Source organism: Geotrypetes seraphini, chromosome 1, assembly GCF_902459505.1.
Source record: "Geotrypetes seraphini chromosome 1, aGeoSer1.1, whole genome shotgun sequence".
Lineage (NCBI taxonomy): Eukaryota > Metazoa > Chordata > Amphibia > Gymnophiona > Dermophiidae > Geotrypetes > Geotrypetes seraphini.
Window position 1 is genome coordinate 192,564,253 of NC_047084.1, and position 14,393 is coordinate 192,578,645.

Sequence of the window (14,393 nt, forward strand, 5' to 3'; positions counted from 1 at the left end):
TAAACACATTGAAAAACAGCGGCCCGAGCACAGACCCCTGTGGCACACCGCTCGTTACCCTTCTCCAGCCTGAGTAGTGGCCCTTCACTGCAACCCTCTGCTTTCTGCCTGCCAACCAGTGTTTAACCCATCTATGTACGTCCCCTCCCACCCCGTGGTTCCACAGTTTCTTAAGTAGCCGCTCATGAGGTACCTTGTCAAAGGCTTTTTGAAAGTCAAGATATATGATATCAATGGGGTCCCCTTTGTCCATCTGGCTGTTTATCCCTTCAAAGAAGTGTAGTGTAAGTTCCTTTGGCATGATCTTCCTTTGCAGAAGCCATGTTGGCTCGCTTTCATTAGCCATATCTTTCTATATGCTCACAGATACTGTCTTTTATCATTGCTTCTACCATCTTGCCTGGCACTGAAGTCAAACTCACCGATCTGTAGTTTCCTGGATCTCCTCTCGATCCCTTTTTTGAAGATAGGTGTGACATTTGCTATTTTCCAATCCTCCGGGATCACCCCTGTTGCCAAGGACAGGTTGCAAACTCTTTGGAGTATTTCTGCTATTTCGGTTTTTGGTTCCTTTAATACCCTTGGGTGGATCCCGTCTGGGCCTGGGGACTTGTCGGTTTTCAATCTGTCTGTCTGCCAGAGTACATCTTTGAGGCTTACTTCTAATGTCGAAAGCCTTTCCTCTGGGTCTCCGTTAAAGATTTCTTCGGATTACGGTATATTGGATGTGTCTTCGCTTGTGAAGACTGACGAGAAGAACATGTTTAATCTGTCAGCCACCTCCTTTTCCTCCCTTATCGCTCCTTTTATGTCTCCATCATCTAACGGTCCCACTGCTTCCCTCGCCGATTGCTTCCCTTTAATATATCTAAAGGAAGATTTGAAATTTCATGTTTCCTTGGCCAGTCTCTCTTCGTATTCTCTTTTTGCTTTCTTAACCACTCGGTGACATTCTTTTTGGTGTTCCCTGTGCTCCTTCCTGTTTTCCTCGGTTTTGTCCTTTTTCCACTTCTGGAACGATAGTTTCTTGTCCTGTATCGTTGCCCTCACTGCATTGCTTATCCACACCGGGTCTTTTGTTCAATTCTTTTTGCACCCTTTTCTAAATCTGGGGACGTACAGGGTTCTGTGCTTCCTGTATTGTGTCCTTGAACAAGGACCAAGCTTGCTCCACAGTCTTTGCTTTTCCCGAGTCTTTCCTAAGTTTCTTTCTTACCATTGCTCTCATAGCGTCGTAGTTCCCCTTCTTGAAGTTGAGCGTTGTTGCTGTGGTTCTCTTCCCTTTTGATGTTCCTACTTCTAGTTTGTACTGGATCATGTGATCGCTGTTTCCTAGTGGTCCTATTACTTCCACTTCCTTTGCAGGTCCCCCCAGCCCGTTGAGTAGTAGGTCTAGAGTCGCATTCCCTCTTGTTGGTTCCTTGACGAGCTGTTCCATGAAGCAGTCCCACACAGCCTCTAGGAATTCCATTTCCCTTGCGTTGTTTGAGTTTCCGACATTCCAGTTTATCCCAGGGTAGTTAAAGTCCCCCATTACCATGACATTTCCGTTCTTGCATTCCTGCCTTAGTTCCGCTTCCAGCTCTTTGTCTTTTGCTTCTGCTTGTCCAGGTGGACGATAGTACAGTCCCAATTTGATGTCAGGCCCATTTATTCCTGGTAATTTAACCCATAATGATTCTAATCCATTTGTCTCTGGTGCCGTATCCATTTTGGTCGAGTGAATGGTGTCCTTTATAAATAGTGCTATTCCTCCACCCTTCTTTTGTGTCCTGTCTTTTCGATAGAGTTTGTACCCTGGTAGTATTATGTCCCAATTGTTTTCCTCATTCCACCATGTTTCCGTGATTCCGATGACGTCCAGGGCCTCTTTTTTGACCATGATTTCTAGTTCTCCCATTTTGTTCTTCAGGCTCCTTGCATTTGCGTACAAGCAATTAGGTCCTGGTTTTCTCCTTTCTCTGTTGTTCGTCCCTGTGATTTGTTCCTCTTGTCCCCTTTTCGAGCTGCCAGACCCCGAGTCTTGCTCATTTCTTCCTTCTTCTTTGGCGCATCTTTTTTTGCCTCAATTTGTTTCCTCAATTCCACCTGTCCCTCTAGCTCTTGCTGTTTCCCATTGCCTTTGTTCGCCAATTTCTCTTTTTCCTCGGGCTCCAGTTGTTTGCCTTTTGTTTCTATCCAGCATTTCTCTTGCTCAGTATCTTCTTTGGATACTCTCACCGAACCGTCGACGTCCGGTCGACTGTCGGCTTTCCCCCTCTTCTTAGTTTAAAGCCTGTTCTATTCCTCTCTTGACGTTGTTTGCTAGAATTCTTGCTCAGGTGAAGCCCATCCCTCCTGAAGAGCTTGTTCTTCCTCCCAAAAGTTGTCCAATTTCTCACGAAGTAGAATCCCTCTTCTTCGCACCATCTCCGCAGCCATGCATTAATTGCTTGTAGTTCCATCTACCTCTTCTTGTCTGCCCTCGGTACTGGCAGGATCTCTGAGAACGCTATCTTCTGTGTCCTCAGCTTCAGTTTTCTTCCCAGGATCGTGAACTGTTCAGTTAGTGCAGTCCTGCTGTAGTTTCTTCTGTTGACATCATTTGTCCCAACGTGGATTACCACTGCCGTCTCTTCCGTCTCCGCTCCTTCCAGAATCCTCTCAATTCTGTCGGTGATGTCCTTTGTTCTTGCTCCTGGGAGACAGGTCACTAGTCGGTCTTCTCTCCCTCCTGCTACGTGACTGTCCACTTCTCTCAGGATTGAGTCTCCTACTATGATTGCCGATCTCCCCTTCTTCAGCTTCCTCACTGGTTGCAAGTTGGTCAATCTTCATGAATATGCATATGCTAAAATTGATTACTTCATATGTGATGGTCCTTTTAAAAAATTGTTTCAGTTTTGCATTTATGGCATAAAATGGGTTTTTTGTTTGTTTGGGGTTTTTTTTTTTGGGGGGGGGGAAGTTTTATATAGGCACCCTGTTAATGAAATTTCCTCTAAATATATAGCTGCGGGTAAATATCTAGCTTCAGGATTTCCCCAATGAAAATGCATGCAGTCTATTTGCATACAGTGAGGGCAATGCATGCAAATAGATTTCATGCATAGTCTTTGGGGAAATCCTGAAAACCTAAGTAGGTTGTGGAATGACTAGTTTGAGTGCAGATAAAGAAAGGCAATCCTTTCTAGAAGACCAGTTACACGAGTCTAATACACAAGACTGGGGTTTACATAGAGTGCTTGAGAGTGCCAGATATTATACAGTTCATACAGATTGTGTTAGGAATTTTTGGTAAATATATTGGGTTTTGCTGTTACCAAAAATGAGCTCTGTGCATTTACTCTTTTTTTTTATTTTAATCTGTTGTCAATTGGTTGGTGAAAATAAAATGCTTTATGAAAGGCGTACTGTACGTTGGCACACTTGTCACAGAATAAGAAACAGTCGTATCTTAAGAATGCTTTAATAAACTATGGCAAGAGAGCATGAGAGAGCGAGTGAGTCGATGCGCATTGTTGCAAAGAAAACTGCTTTGCATTCCTCTCTTTAAATGTTTGGAAGTTTATGTGAAATCATATTTTTGTGTTTTGTTTCAGACCACACTGTTAAGAGCTTTTTGTGCATTTTATACAACATTACTTGGGGGGAGATACTCTAAAATTAAAATAAAGCCCAACTTGAAAATTGTACTTTCAATGTTAACTTCTGATAGAAACAGGTAACAAATGAAAGTACTGGTAGGTCAGTGAAAAAAATGATAATTTATTGTACAGACCTATTTTGGATGCACTAATATAAGTGAGCTGGTGATGTCTAAATTGCTTTGTTTCAAAACAAGCATCATGAAAAAGTTTTGTAAAATATATTTAAGCTCACTAATAGAATTGATTACTGTATGTTCTCTCTACCAGCATGGTTTACGTGCATTGCAGTATCGCATACATTTTGTTCTCATATTGCTTACTCATCCCCTGCCAGGCTTATCATCTCTTTTACCAGAACCTTTAACATGCTGGTAGAATACCAAGCTGTAATGTAACTGGACATGTTTGCTTCTATACAATCATAGAAAATGTAAAGTTTGTGTAGCTTAAAAAAAAAAAACCAAGAATTTGTTTTGGAGCAGAAAAAAAAAAAAACCAACAGCCTGTCTTGGCTTATGTTGCTTGCAACTGTACAACAGCAGCGTTATTTTGATTCCATTCATGTGGCCAAAATGGGCCTGCATTGAAAGGTCCCTGTGCCCTTTCATAAAACACATCCTCTTTGTATCTGTGCATCCTTTCATTAGAACTTGCACAAACATACGGACATTCAGGCTCTGATAAAGTAAATATCATGCTTGTTGCACTGCAGCGAGCATTCAAACTGTTTGTACGCCTGAGATAGTCTCTTACATCCATGCAAAAGAAAAAGAAAAATCCCGAGTTGCGTTCAGGAGAAAATCTAGCCATCTATGCTTGCTGTTTCTAAATATAGATGCTGTAACTGCTTCCTAAGTTGCATAGAGTGCCTTCATCATTCTTTATGGGACATTATCACCTTCTAAAAGTTAATTAGAAATAGCCATTCTGTTGGAATGGTTCATTTGACAATTAGCAATATAAATTGTTATTCCAAAGTACAAGAAAATGAATGTTTGGTATGAAAGCTTGGATACTTTGCAGATTGAAATACCTTTACTGGGCCAACATAAGAATTATTCAAAATCATTGATAGACATACAATTTGTAGATATTACAGGTTGGAGCTGCTGACATGTTGAGTGCCAGGTTTCCCCCCTCTGATAACCTTGGTTCTTTGCCTGAAATAATTGTAGTGCAGTGACCACACACAATAAAGCACTGTATACATATACTGGATGCAGTCTTGAGTCTGACTTCTGCTGCTTTACTCAAGGAAATTCGCTCAGCTAAATTGAGCCAAGAGAGTCAAAGTAGCTTAGGATGTACCAATAGCACCTTTCAGATACCTCACATCTTCCATCTGCAAGCATGTGTTAGGCATCCTGTGTCAGACTGATTATCTTCCATGTCCCATATGGAGACAGCCTATGGGAGATAAAGGGAGAAGAAAGTATGGTACTCGAGTATAGAGCAGGATCAGAGAAACACTTGTTTGGTAGGAGATGCCAAACAAACCAATTTCTGGCTCTGCCCCTAAGCTTTCTAGCTGTTGATGCTGCATTGAACAAAATATTAATTTAACCATAGCTCCAGTGGATTGCCTCAGTTCACTGATGTGGAGAGAATTCAAGGTGGAGAGCAATAGGTGTAGAAACAGGAAAGAAAAGGGTAATATGACCAGGAGGTAAGATGGAAACGTGACAAGACAGATGTTAAGGTAGCAAGGAGACAGAAAAGGGATGGGAAGTGAACTGTGTGTGAGAAATACTAGGCATATGTATTTTGAGAGATGAGTAGCTTATAGGTAAGCATGTGATTGTGATACTAGAGAGGGGTTCTCATTACCAGAATCTCTGTCTGTACGAATGTTGCTGACTGTGTTTATGATTTTAGCTATGTGTATTTGTCCTTGTAAATAGATTATATGCATATTCCGTGTATATAAGGGAAACTGGAGGCATGGCGGTAACTGCTCATCTTTCTGACGCAAAACAATTGGTGAATGCATAGAATGGCCTCCCAAAGGAGGATTCAAGATTTTGGCAGAATTCAAGATTTTTTAACTCGCCTTGAGCTGTCTTTGGAAAGGCAAATATTTAAAGCTAAACTCACGATAAGTACCAAAAATATATAATTGCAAAGAAGTGAGGGAGAAGCCAGAGATCGCCTGGGATCCTTGACATTGTGGCAGGACTGGAAATGGGGGAAGACTTAGGTGGCTTCAACCTGCCATCAGATTTTTAAATTCAATTGTAATTTGGCCTGGCTCCAACATTTCAGCCAAGTTCCAGCAATCCGGACACAGGTCCAACAACCTGCAAACAATTCAGATTTTCTCCAGGAGCAATGCAAAGTTATTAGAGGTATGGCCACACTAAAGTTAGCAAAGTTTATATATAAGATTTATTATATATTCATCAAATAACATGTTAGTACACCCTCCCTTGTTAATCTCCCCATAACAGACTATTTTTTTTCTGGTTTATATTGTATAAAATCACCAAAAAGTCAACGATCATTAAGCATTTGATTTTTATCCGCAAGTGCACAGAAGGATTACCTAAGTGACATTTCCGTGCGTGTTAATTGTCAGTGTCTGCATTCATGATTAAGAGCACAGGAGCATATCGTACATATTTATAAAATGTGCCATCATAATATAGACCACATGGTGCTTGCATGCCAGGTTTCATCAGGAAGAAGTAACAAATTGCTGATGTTTAATTTTTTTTTCAATGTACTGTTAGACTGAAGACAATTGCACCATTAACACTTTGGATATATTAAATTTATTTTAATTGTTTCCCGAATTTTCCCTTCTTGCTCATAAAAGCAGACAAGATAGGAATCAAAGGTAACAGCACAAAAGCCGTAGGGAGACTGTCACGAGAAATCACTTTCCGCTATCTGTCTTGAAGCACGTCACTACCGTGTTTTTTTTGTTCAGTCTATCAATGTTTTCTTGTGGTCCTTATGGTATTTCATTTTGTCCGTCCTAAGTAATCAAATACGCACAGCTATTACATTTAGTTGGAAATCCTGTCGGTCCTGCCCCATCCGTATGCAGCCTGAATCCTAATGTTTGTTAGAATAGATGCTAAGCTGCTTCACTATCTCCTGGGCTTTGCTTATTCTGTGAAAAGGAATGTATTTTATAGCATGAAGTATAGTCACTGAAACTGGCCTATACTTTGTGTGATTATTTTTAACAACAAACTGTAATTACCCATGAATATACTGTAACTCTTGAGACCAGATAAAATTAATAGTTCACTTTTGTTATAATGTATCTAGGCACCTACTCATATTTAGATTCAGATGGATTTTATAGAGAATTTCAATTATAAACGTACTCGCCAATGATTGACATGGCATAGCATAGCTGTGTTCTTAAAGGCACAGACGTTGCTGCACTAATATATTAATGGTTTTACATGGTGCATCCTTGTTGTGCTAAAGAAAAATATAAACTTAATTTTGCCTGGTCTCCAGATACTGTTCAAGTATTTTAGTTAAGTGGTGCTCTCGTATCAGGCCTATCAAAGATGCTGCCGTAAAAATTAAGTGTTCTAGGTATCATGACAGTTCTGTATTCATGTGCAATTACAGTACTTGTGCTTTATAAAGGCCTGTTCCCAGTAAGTGTCTTTTATTCATTAGTTTTATATTTAAAGAAAAAACAAACACACTGCAGTGCCTTGAATCACTTGCTGTTTGCTTCTTTGTTTCGGCAGACGGATGCCCTGGTCTGTGTAATAGCAATGGAAGGTGCACGTTGGATCAGAATGCCTGGCATTGTGTTTGCCAGCCAGGGTGGAGAGGAGCAGGATGTGACGTGGCCATGGAGAATCTCTGCGCTGATAGCAAGGACAATGAAGGAGGTAAAGTGTAGCTGTTTAAAACATTCCTACAGTACTGGATAGCAAATTTGCTACCCAAGGTGTGCCACGATAGCTGTCCATGTGGGAGATTTAAGGAGGATTTGAATTGTGTTTCTGAAAATTAAGATTTATATTTGACTCTCTCATTTATAGAGCACATTACTGGGATCTTTTTTCAAAAGTCTTTCTCATATGGTGATCCATTGCTATGTATACTCTAAGGCCAGCTGCATGGGCAGCGTTATCTAAAATGCAAAAATCCAATGCTAAATGCCCAGTGCAGCCTCGCTGCTGTGTAGTTGGAACCAGATGTATGAGGCAGTTTTCTGAAAGACTGGGCTGCCATGTTGTAATCGAGACACATCTCACAGGACCTGGCAACGGTATGGAAGCTGTAAAATAAGCCCTTTTCTTTTTTTTGACCTAAGTTTCCTGTTGCTCTGTGGGCTTTCAGTTCAATTGAAACCAGCCTTCAATAAGTTACAGCTCCATGAGATTTTATGTGTAACTACCTAGAGGAGGATTTTTTCCTTTTTTTTTTTTAACATGGTCTTTCTGCCCCAACTCACTTACCCCCTCTTTTACTGAGGTGCGCTAAAAGATTATCGCACGCTAAATGCTAACACGTCCGTAGACTAACATGCACGTGTTAGCATTTAGCATGCGCTAAATCGGCGTGAGCTAATCGGTTAGCGCACCTTAGTAAAAGAGGGCTTCAGTCCAGTCATTGCAGTAGCAATCTTTGGCCTGGGAACTGTGTACTGGGACTCCTTGGAGAATCCTTTCATTGTGGTTCCTAAGCCGGAATGCTATCCCCTGGATCAGGGGTAGGGAACTCCGGTCCTCGAGAGTCATATTCCAGTCGTGTTTTTAGGATTTCCCCAATGAATATGCATTGATAGCAGTACATGCAAATAGATCTCATACATATTCATTGGAGAAATCCTGAAAACCCGACTGGAATACGGCTCTCGAGGACCGGAGTTCCCTACCCCTGCCCTAGATTCTATGAACTTGAGCGTGCAGTTGTTTGCTTAGCACAGGGCTGCCCAAGTCCGGTCCTCGAGATCTACTGGCAGGCCAGGTTTTCAGGATATCCACAATGAATATGTATGAGAGAGAGATTTGCATACAAAGAATGCAGTGCAGGCAAATCTCTCTCATGCATGTTTATTGTGGATATCCTGAAAACCTGGCCTGCCAGTAGGTCTCAAGGATCGGACTTGGGCAGCCCTGGCTTAGCATATAGAATTGCATTCACAGATTATAGAATAGGGCCTGTTACGTGCCTAACATACTTATTGGATTGGCGACTAGTAACATTATGTACTAATAAAAGGCCATAATTGGCCTTAATTGCCGTTAATTTGCAGTTATGCACTTAACTGCAATTAGGTGTTATCCTTAAAAATTAGCACCTGAGTTCAACAGTGTGGAACTGCAAAGGGTGCAAAGGGGCATGTCATGCATCTGTGCACACAAGTTACAGAATACTAGCATTTATACACGCAGCGGCAACATTTAGGTACAGTCATTTATACCAACAATTTGGCTGGTGCAAGTGTTAATGCCTAAAGTTGGGTGCATGAGTGCTGACGAATATTACTATTCTCTAACCCCAATTACACACATAATTGCCATTATAGAATTGATGCTTAGCGCCCAAATATTCAACACTTAATTTTTGTACACTTTTGTGAATATACCCTATATGTGTCTCCATCAAGCAATGACTGTGACTCCCTCTGCCCAATGTAGTGGCATAGCGAAGATGAGTGGCACCCCCTCCCCCACCCTCTTCTATGCTCCCCACCTCCATCCGCTCCTTCCCCGCCCCTTCTTTTCCCCATACTTATTTATCATTCCCAGCGCAAGCAACAACTCCATCCTGCTGCTCGTGCCAGCGTTGGCTCCTCCTCTGACATTGCCTGCTGGGCCTCCTAGGTGTGGGAGTGACATTAGATGAAGAGCCAACGCTGGCACAAGCAGCAGGTTGGAGTTGCTGCTCGCGCTAGGAACATTAAAGAGGTATATGGGGAAGGGAAGGGGCGTTCACGGTAGTTGGGGGTGGAGCGGAGAGGAGGACAGGTTGTCGGTGCCCCTACCAAGATGGCACCTGGGGCGGACCGGCCCCCCAACACCCCTCCCCCCTTTACTATGCCACTGGCCCAATGGATTGTGAGCACTACCTCCACGGCTCCCCCTACTGGCTTTCCTGGGAATCAGAGGAACTTTCCTTCAAATCAAGCCCAGGTCCTCCATATGGCAGTGCACAGAGCTACCACTGAGCCATCTAGTTGAGAAAAAATTATTTAGGGACAAGTGGTTTGTCCCCATATTTTATTTGCACAAGACCTTGAACAGATTTTGGTGGACGTGTTCATAGATACTAAATGCAAGAAAACCCTTAATACATCTGAGTCATCTTCACTAAATTTATTTACGAGTGACTTTGAAAAATTTCCCAAAAGTGAGAAATGGGCAGCATAGATTTTCATCAAAGTTTAACGGAAATATATACACAATTCAGATAGGAACAAGCTTAAAATTAAAGATAAGAAACTTTTTTTAATAAAACATTTTATAGCCATTTTAACAGGGTTTAAGTTATATTTTTTATATAATTTTAAGGAGATTTAATTTACATCAATGATAATAAAAGTACTCTTGTTTTCTATAAACTGGGTAGTGCCAAAATAAGGTTTATTTTGGCCCTGTGCTCACCTTTTTGTGAAACTTTTCAAAGTTGTTGCATGTATTAAGGAAGGTGTACAATATGCCACCAATCAGATTTCACAGTATTGGAAATATGTTTTCTTTTGTTTGTAGTTTGATATGTGCATTTTTAAAGACACAAAGCACACAGTGCATTCTTTTGAACAAGGAGCCCAGTTATCTACAAATTATTTGCAATGCCAAACTTGAATTTATGCCCAATAAATTAAAAAGAAATACAAATGCTACTGTATTTATAAGTATAATGAGTTTTTAAAAAATGCATAAATTAGAGTGGTAAAACTCTGTTTCTTTTATTTCTGAATGCAGATCATTCACAGGTCAGTTGTTCACTCCCACTCATTCATTTTCTTTCATGTCTCTAAGCCATTTATCCATCTGTAAAGTCATTCAATTGGCTTGGAATTTTTTCATTTTGCATTGTGAATAAATTAGTAACCTTCTGAAGTATTAAGCAAAGCCCAATGGATTAGCAGAGTACTCCTGATGATTCACACTGCTGCCTAAAATTATACAGTAGGCACATTTCTATCAGTAATCCTGAGTGGGATGCAGAAATTACTAGCTCTTTCCATTTTGCAGTTGAACTTATGCTGGAAAAAATGGGGTCCCTCTTAACTGTGATCTTTTACTATGCCCCGAATTTTGTATAAGCTAGTCTAGACCATATTGAGGTTCTAGACTAAATTGAAATATTTATTTTCTTATGGATTAGTTCATATTGTAAGGTGCATGAAAACTAGCAATTAATAAAAAAATCATTAAAAAATACATCAAAGAATACTTTGAACATGAAATAATATCCTGTAACATACAAGGGGGTGAGGAAACAAAAAGCAGGAATACATCTAATAGTCCACATTAGTGGAAAAACCAAATGCACAACATCAGAAAAAGATGAATTTACAAAAGGAAAATAATTTTCTGGAAAAGTAAGACAGTTTTGTCTAAACAGCTCCAGAAGCAAACTCAAGATGCAACAGTGATATCTAATTAAACATTAAAAATTCCTTTCCTTTCAAAGAAAAATTGTAACTGAGAATTATCCAAGGAGCTAAAACATTTACAAGGATATCTGAAATTTAGTACCCCAAAACAGTACTTGCTGACATTAAGCAAGAAATTTTGCTAACCTCTTTTCTGTCTAATTTGAAATGTCTGGAAAAACAGATATCTTCCTACCTAAAAAAAAAAGAACAAAAAAACCCACTAGTGTCAGGTCAAAAGCGCGCCGCGACATAGGCGCACCCAGACAATTGAGCGCAGCGCGGAGGCGCACGCCGCTATAAATTACTGTTTTTAGGGCTCCGACGGGGGGGCGTGGGGGAAACCCCCCCACTTTACTTAATAGACATCGCGCCGCGTTGTGGGGGCGTTGTGGGGGGGTGTGGGAGGTTGTAACCCCCACATTTTACTGAAAACTTAACTTTTTCCCTGTTTTTAGGGAAAAAGTTCAGTTTACAGTAAAATGTGGAGGGTTACAACCCCCCAAACCCCCCATAACGCCGGCGTGATGTCTATTAAGTAAACTGGGGGGGTTCCCCAACAAAAACTCCCGTCGGAGCCCCTAAAAACTGTAATTTTGTGCGGCGCGCACCTCCACGCTGCGCTCAATTGTCGGCGCGCGCTTTTGTCTTTCACGCCGTTGTCTATGAACCAAACCCACTACATTCTATAGTCATAAGAACATAAGCAATGCCTCCGCTGCATCAGACCTGAGGTCCATCGTGCCCAGCAGTCCGCTCACGTAGCTGCCCAACAGGTCCAGGACCTGTGCAGTAATCCTCTATTTATACCCTTCTATCCCTTTTTCCAGCAGGAAATTGTCCAATCCTTTCTTTAACCCCAGTACCGTACTCTGCCCTATTACGTCCTCTGGAAGCGCATTCCAGGTGTCCACCACACGTTGAGTAAAGAAGAACTTCCTAGCACTTGTTTTGAATCTGTCCCATTTCAACTTTTCCGAATGCCCTCTTGTTCTTTCATTTTTTTGAAAGTTTGAAAAATCTGTCCCTCACTACTCTCTCTATGCCCTTCATGATCTTGTAAGTTTCTATCATATCCCCTCTAAGTCTCCTCTTCTCCAGGGAAAAGAGACCCAGTTTCTCCAATCTCTCAGCGTATGAAAGGTTATCCATCCCTTTTATCAGACGTGTCGCTCTCCTCTGAACCCTCTTGAGTAACGCTATATACTTCTTAAGGTACGGTGACCAATATTGGACGCAGTATTCCAGATGCGGGTGCACCATCGCCCGATACAATGGCAGGATAACTTCTTTTTTTCTGGTTGTAATACCTTTCTTGATTATACCTAGCATTCTATTCACTCTCTTAGCGGCCGCTGAGCACTGTGCCGTCCGCTTCATTGTCATGTCCACCATTACCCACAAGTCCCTTTCTTGGATACTCTCATTCAATAACATCCCTCCCATCATATAGCAGTACCTCGGGTTTCTGCTTCCCACATGCAATACTTTACATTTCTCAACGTTGAACTTCATCTGCCATCTCGTCGCCCATTCCCCTAGGTTGTTCAAGTCCCTTTACAATTCTTCACAGTCCCCTTTAGTCCAAGCTCCACTAAATAGTTTGGTGTCGTCCACAATTTTTATTATCTCACACTTCGTCCCTGTTTCTAGATCATTTATGAATATATTAAATAGCAGTGGCCCGAGCACCGAGCTCTGCGGAACACCACTCGTGACCCTCCTCCAGTCCGAGTAGTGGCCCTTCACCCCACCCTCTGTTTACTACCCGCCAACCAGTTTCTGATCCATCTATGTACGTCTCCGTCCACCCCATGGTTCTTCAGTTTCCGGAGTAGATGTTCATGAGGCACCTTGTCAAAGGCTTTTTGGAAATCTAGGTAGATGATGTCTATTGGGTCTTCTCTGTCCATCCTTTTGTTACTTCCTTCGAAGAAGTGCAATAAGTTAGTTAGGCACGATCTCCCCCTGCAGAAACCATGTTGGCTGGTTATCAGAAGTTTGTTTCTTTCAAAAAGTTAATCGATGTTTTCTTTTATCAGTGCTTCTGCCATTTTCCCCGGAACCGAGGTCAGAACAAAACACAGCAAAGCGCCTCTATCTTGAAGAAAAACAAGAGACCTATAAAAGTAGTTCTGGAAAACATCTGCAGAACTTTTGAGAATCTTAGTTAAACTTGAAATAGATGAAACATCCACTGCAGATTTTCCTTCAGAAAAACTAGATTACTTCTTAGATGAGATAGGCAAATAGTACATTTTTTTTTTTCCAAAGGAAGGGAGTCCTAAATCCAGATACTCTGTGTAGATCAGGGATCTCAAAGTCCTTCCTTGAGGGCCGCAATCCATTCGGATTTTTAGCATTTCCCCAATAAATATGCATTGAAAGCAGTGCATGCACAAAGATCTCATGCATATTCATTGGGGAAATCCTGAAAACCCGACTGGATTGCGGCCCTCAAGGAGGGAGTTTGAGATCTCTGGTGTAGATGTACACAAATGAGGAGAATTTAGAATTCTAAGTTCACCTGCCTAGTATAATTATCAAAATTCTCCATCTTAAGATAAACGAACATCTTATTTTGAACAAAAGGGTCTTGAAGCTGTTTCACTTGTTGAACCTGAATGCCTATTTCTTCCACTCTAACAAAGGGGTCCTTTTACTAAGGCGTACTAGCCGATTTAGCATGCGCTAAATGCTAATGCATCCATAGAATATAGTGGATGCATTAGCATTTAGCGCATGCTAATATTTAGCGCTCCCTAACTCTGCTGGTGCGCCTTAGTAAAAGGACCCCAGACTGAGAAGTATTCCTCCATCTTCTGAAATCTAGCTGAATTCTATGATACTGTAGAAACAATTCTAACACATACCTTCTAGCGCACACCTTATTTAAGTTCCATTTTTATTTGACATACCGCAATCGGGTTATGCCATCAAAGTGGTTTACAATTAAATACAAACATGTTAGAAAGGAAGTTACATTACACTCTGACTTATGTTCTGCCAAAGCCCTTATGAGTTCATTGTGGATAACAATATATTACAATCCAATAGAGAGTGTACAGGGCAGGATTAATTTGTCAAGGGCCCCTAGGCACACAAGTCCAGTGAGCCCCCCCCCTGCCCCATCCCTTTCAACACCTCTGCCCTCCCCCATTTATTTACCCATTTTCTTA

General features: G+C 41.3%; 1 protein-coding gene across 5 annotated transcripts in view; it reads left to right on the top strand.

Annotated features, from left to right (window-relative positions):
* TENM3 (teneurin transmembrane protein 3) overlaps positions 1–14,393 on the top strand; it is a 2,583,516-nt gene that overhangs the window by 2,337,211 nt on the left and 231,912 nt on the right. For all 5 annotated transcript variants that reach the window (XM_033942956.1, XM_033942961.1, XM_033942964.1 and 2 more), the window contains one exon: positions 7,346–7,492. In XM_033942956.1, the coding sequence (XP_033798847.1) occupies positions 7,346–7,492 (147 nt within the window). The remainder of the gene's footprint in view (positions 1–7,345; positions 7,493–14,393) is intronic.